The 2,482-nt window shown below is 37.2% G+C and overlaps 1 protein-coding gene across 1 annotated transcript; it reads right to left on the reverse strand.

The window, feature by feature from the left end:
• Positions 1–99: 99 nt before the first annotated feature.
• On the reverse strand, positions 100–1,920 carry ciao2b (cytosolic iron-sulfur assembly component 2B; the record flags this gene model as incomplete). The annotated part of the gene is made up of 3 exons (XM_010783560.1): positions 1,696–1,920; positions 606–685; positions 100–231 (listed from the first exon to the last, which is right to left on the reverse strand). Coding segments are annotated over exons 1-3 (339 nt in total), but the record flags the coding sequence as incomplete, so codon positions are not given.
• Positions 1,921–2,482: the final 562 nt, after the last annotated feature.

A 2,482-nucleotide genomic window follows, 5' to 3' on the forward strand; every position in this document is an offset into this window, starting at 1 on the left:
CACACACACACACACACACACACACACACACACACACACACACACACACACACACACACACACACACACACACACACACACACACACACACACACACACACGTACTTTGAACCTTTCGGGCAGGGAGCGGAGCAGCTTCACTTTGATTGACAGACCGATGAGCGTCGCCATGCTGCAGTGGGGGATTGTGGGAGTGAACTGGACGTCCACACTGCTCTCTGCATCATTAACCTGAGACAAAAACAAGCAGGTAGAAAAGGACTTCAGAAAAAACACACTAAACATATTACATGTCCTTTTAATTGTTAAGGAAGTAGGTAGTAGTAGTAGTAGTAGTAGTAGTAGTAGTAGTAGTAGTAGTAGTAGTAGTAGTAGTAGTAGTAGTAGTAGTAGTAGTAGTAGTAGTAGTAGTAGTAGTAGTAGTAGTAGTAGTAGTAGCAGTAGTAGTAGTAGTAGTAGTAGTAGTTAACCCTTTTCGCAGTGAAGAATGACGTATCTGAAATGTGTCTTTTGTCTTCACTAAATTAGATTATCTTGCTTTTCGGCCATTCAGCCTCTAGTTATCCATTAAAAACCCACCAGAAAACCCATCTAAAGACGCCTACCTTGACTCGGACTTGCTCCAACACGTTGAGTTCCTCCAGAGACAGAGGATGCTCCGGGTCGTTGATGGATCTGATCAGATGTAGCTTTAGTTAAGGAATTCAAAACAACACGATGAAAACACACACTCTGCGTTGGGGTGTTGGACTGTAATATAGTCATTATGTTATTATTTCACTGTATTATGGAAGACTGTTAATATCACTGTGTCTATGTATTATTAAAGCATAAATGAAATGTCTGAAAAAACTAGATTAGGGTAATGATGGAATTTTCAAATTGTTGATTACTTCTGGTGGTCAAATGATCAGGTTAATATTGTTAAACAAAACTTATGTTCAAAAAATGTATACAAACATATGGCTTACGATGTAGTACATTATACTAGACATGATATGCAGTGGGGCAAGTACATTACACAAGATATTTTGAGGGACTTTAACATCTATTTCGGTTCCTTTTTCTGCTCCATTATACTTCTATTCTATTACATTCTTACTCTGCTACAGTCATTTGCAATGTTTTACTTTAAAGATTCAAATCAATAATAATAATATAATCAACAAATAAATAATGATATAATACTGTATATTAGTCAGAGTTGAATGATTCCCCGGGGGAAATTCACAAGCTTCCTACTAGCTGTATATATAACCAAAGATATACAATTTAAATATATCATTTAACATAAGCTAGCAGCAGAATTACAGTTATGTACAGACTTGTTATAATAATAACCAAATAATATAATAGGAACAATTCCGAAATGGGTCATACTGCATGATGACTACTTTATGTACTTAATTGATCTATTATTTTAATTTATATTTAAATAAATGTGTTTGCATCTTAATAATACTTAAATGAAATATAGTAATTCCACCACTTTGACACACTTTGTTAGGCTACTTACAATATTGCACTTTTCCCTGTAGCGATCATCTTAGAAATGATGCAACGGCAAATATAACATTATACACAAATAAGTGTCTCTTTATCGATAAAGTCTGATTTGATAATGCAATTTATAGCAATGTGCAATCTGTCAGGTGTGAAACCAGTCTGAACCAGAGCAGAATTTAAACAGGATATCGAAGATCTCTCTATCGTCGATGGGATCATGGACGTCTTCATCCGCGTCTGTGTCCGCCAGAAGCCTCTCTCCGGACCGCTGGAAGATCACCGGGTTAGCGTTCTCCAGAGTGGTTCCTCCAGACATTTTGAGAGGTTATTTTAGTCCGAGGTAAACAATATGTTGAGGAGGAGCAGCGGCGCAGGAAAATAACAACAAACTGCAGCAGCACACTTCCGGAAACTACGGAAAGCGATAAGGTCCGAAAGTGCGAGAGAGAAAGTCTTAAAGTGACAGTGCACCGAACACCCTAAAGAATTACTTCGATCCTTAACTTAAAAAGTAGAAATACAATACAAAAAAATACCCCATTATCAAGTAAAAGTCCCTCATTTTGAAGCCATTTTTTAGATACTTTCTATATTTTTGCATATTGCTAGAAAAGTGCTTTGCATCAAATTATCTAAGTGTATTATGTATGTATACATACATAATACACTTAGATAATTTGATACATACATACATAGCGTACATATGTACACATAGGTACTTATACTCAGAGAGTGAATTGTATTTATTGGGCTGGCACCCACTGTGTAACTGCTTTCTTTCCGTTTTTTACATTTCTTAATTTTTTGTGAGATGCCTTTTTGCGTTACATGTCACCTGTTAGACGCTTTTATCCAAAGCGACTTACATACTCAATACTGTGGACAATCCCCACAGGAGCAATTTGGGGTGAAGTGTCTTGCCCAGGGACACAACGACATGCTGACTGCAGTGGGGTTTGAACCTGTGTCCCCCTGA

This window comes from Notothenia coriiceps, unplaced genomic scaffold, assembly GCF_000735185.1.
Source record: "Notothenia coriiceps isolate Sejong01 unplaced genomic scaffold, NC01 NC01_scaffold00025407, whole genome shotgun sequence".
In the NCBI taxonomy this organism is placed as follows: Eukaryota; Metazoa; Chordata; class Actinopteri; order Perciformes; family Nototheniidae; genus Notothenia; species Notothenia coriiceps.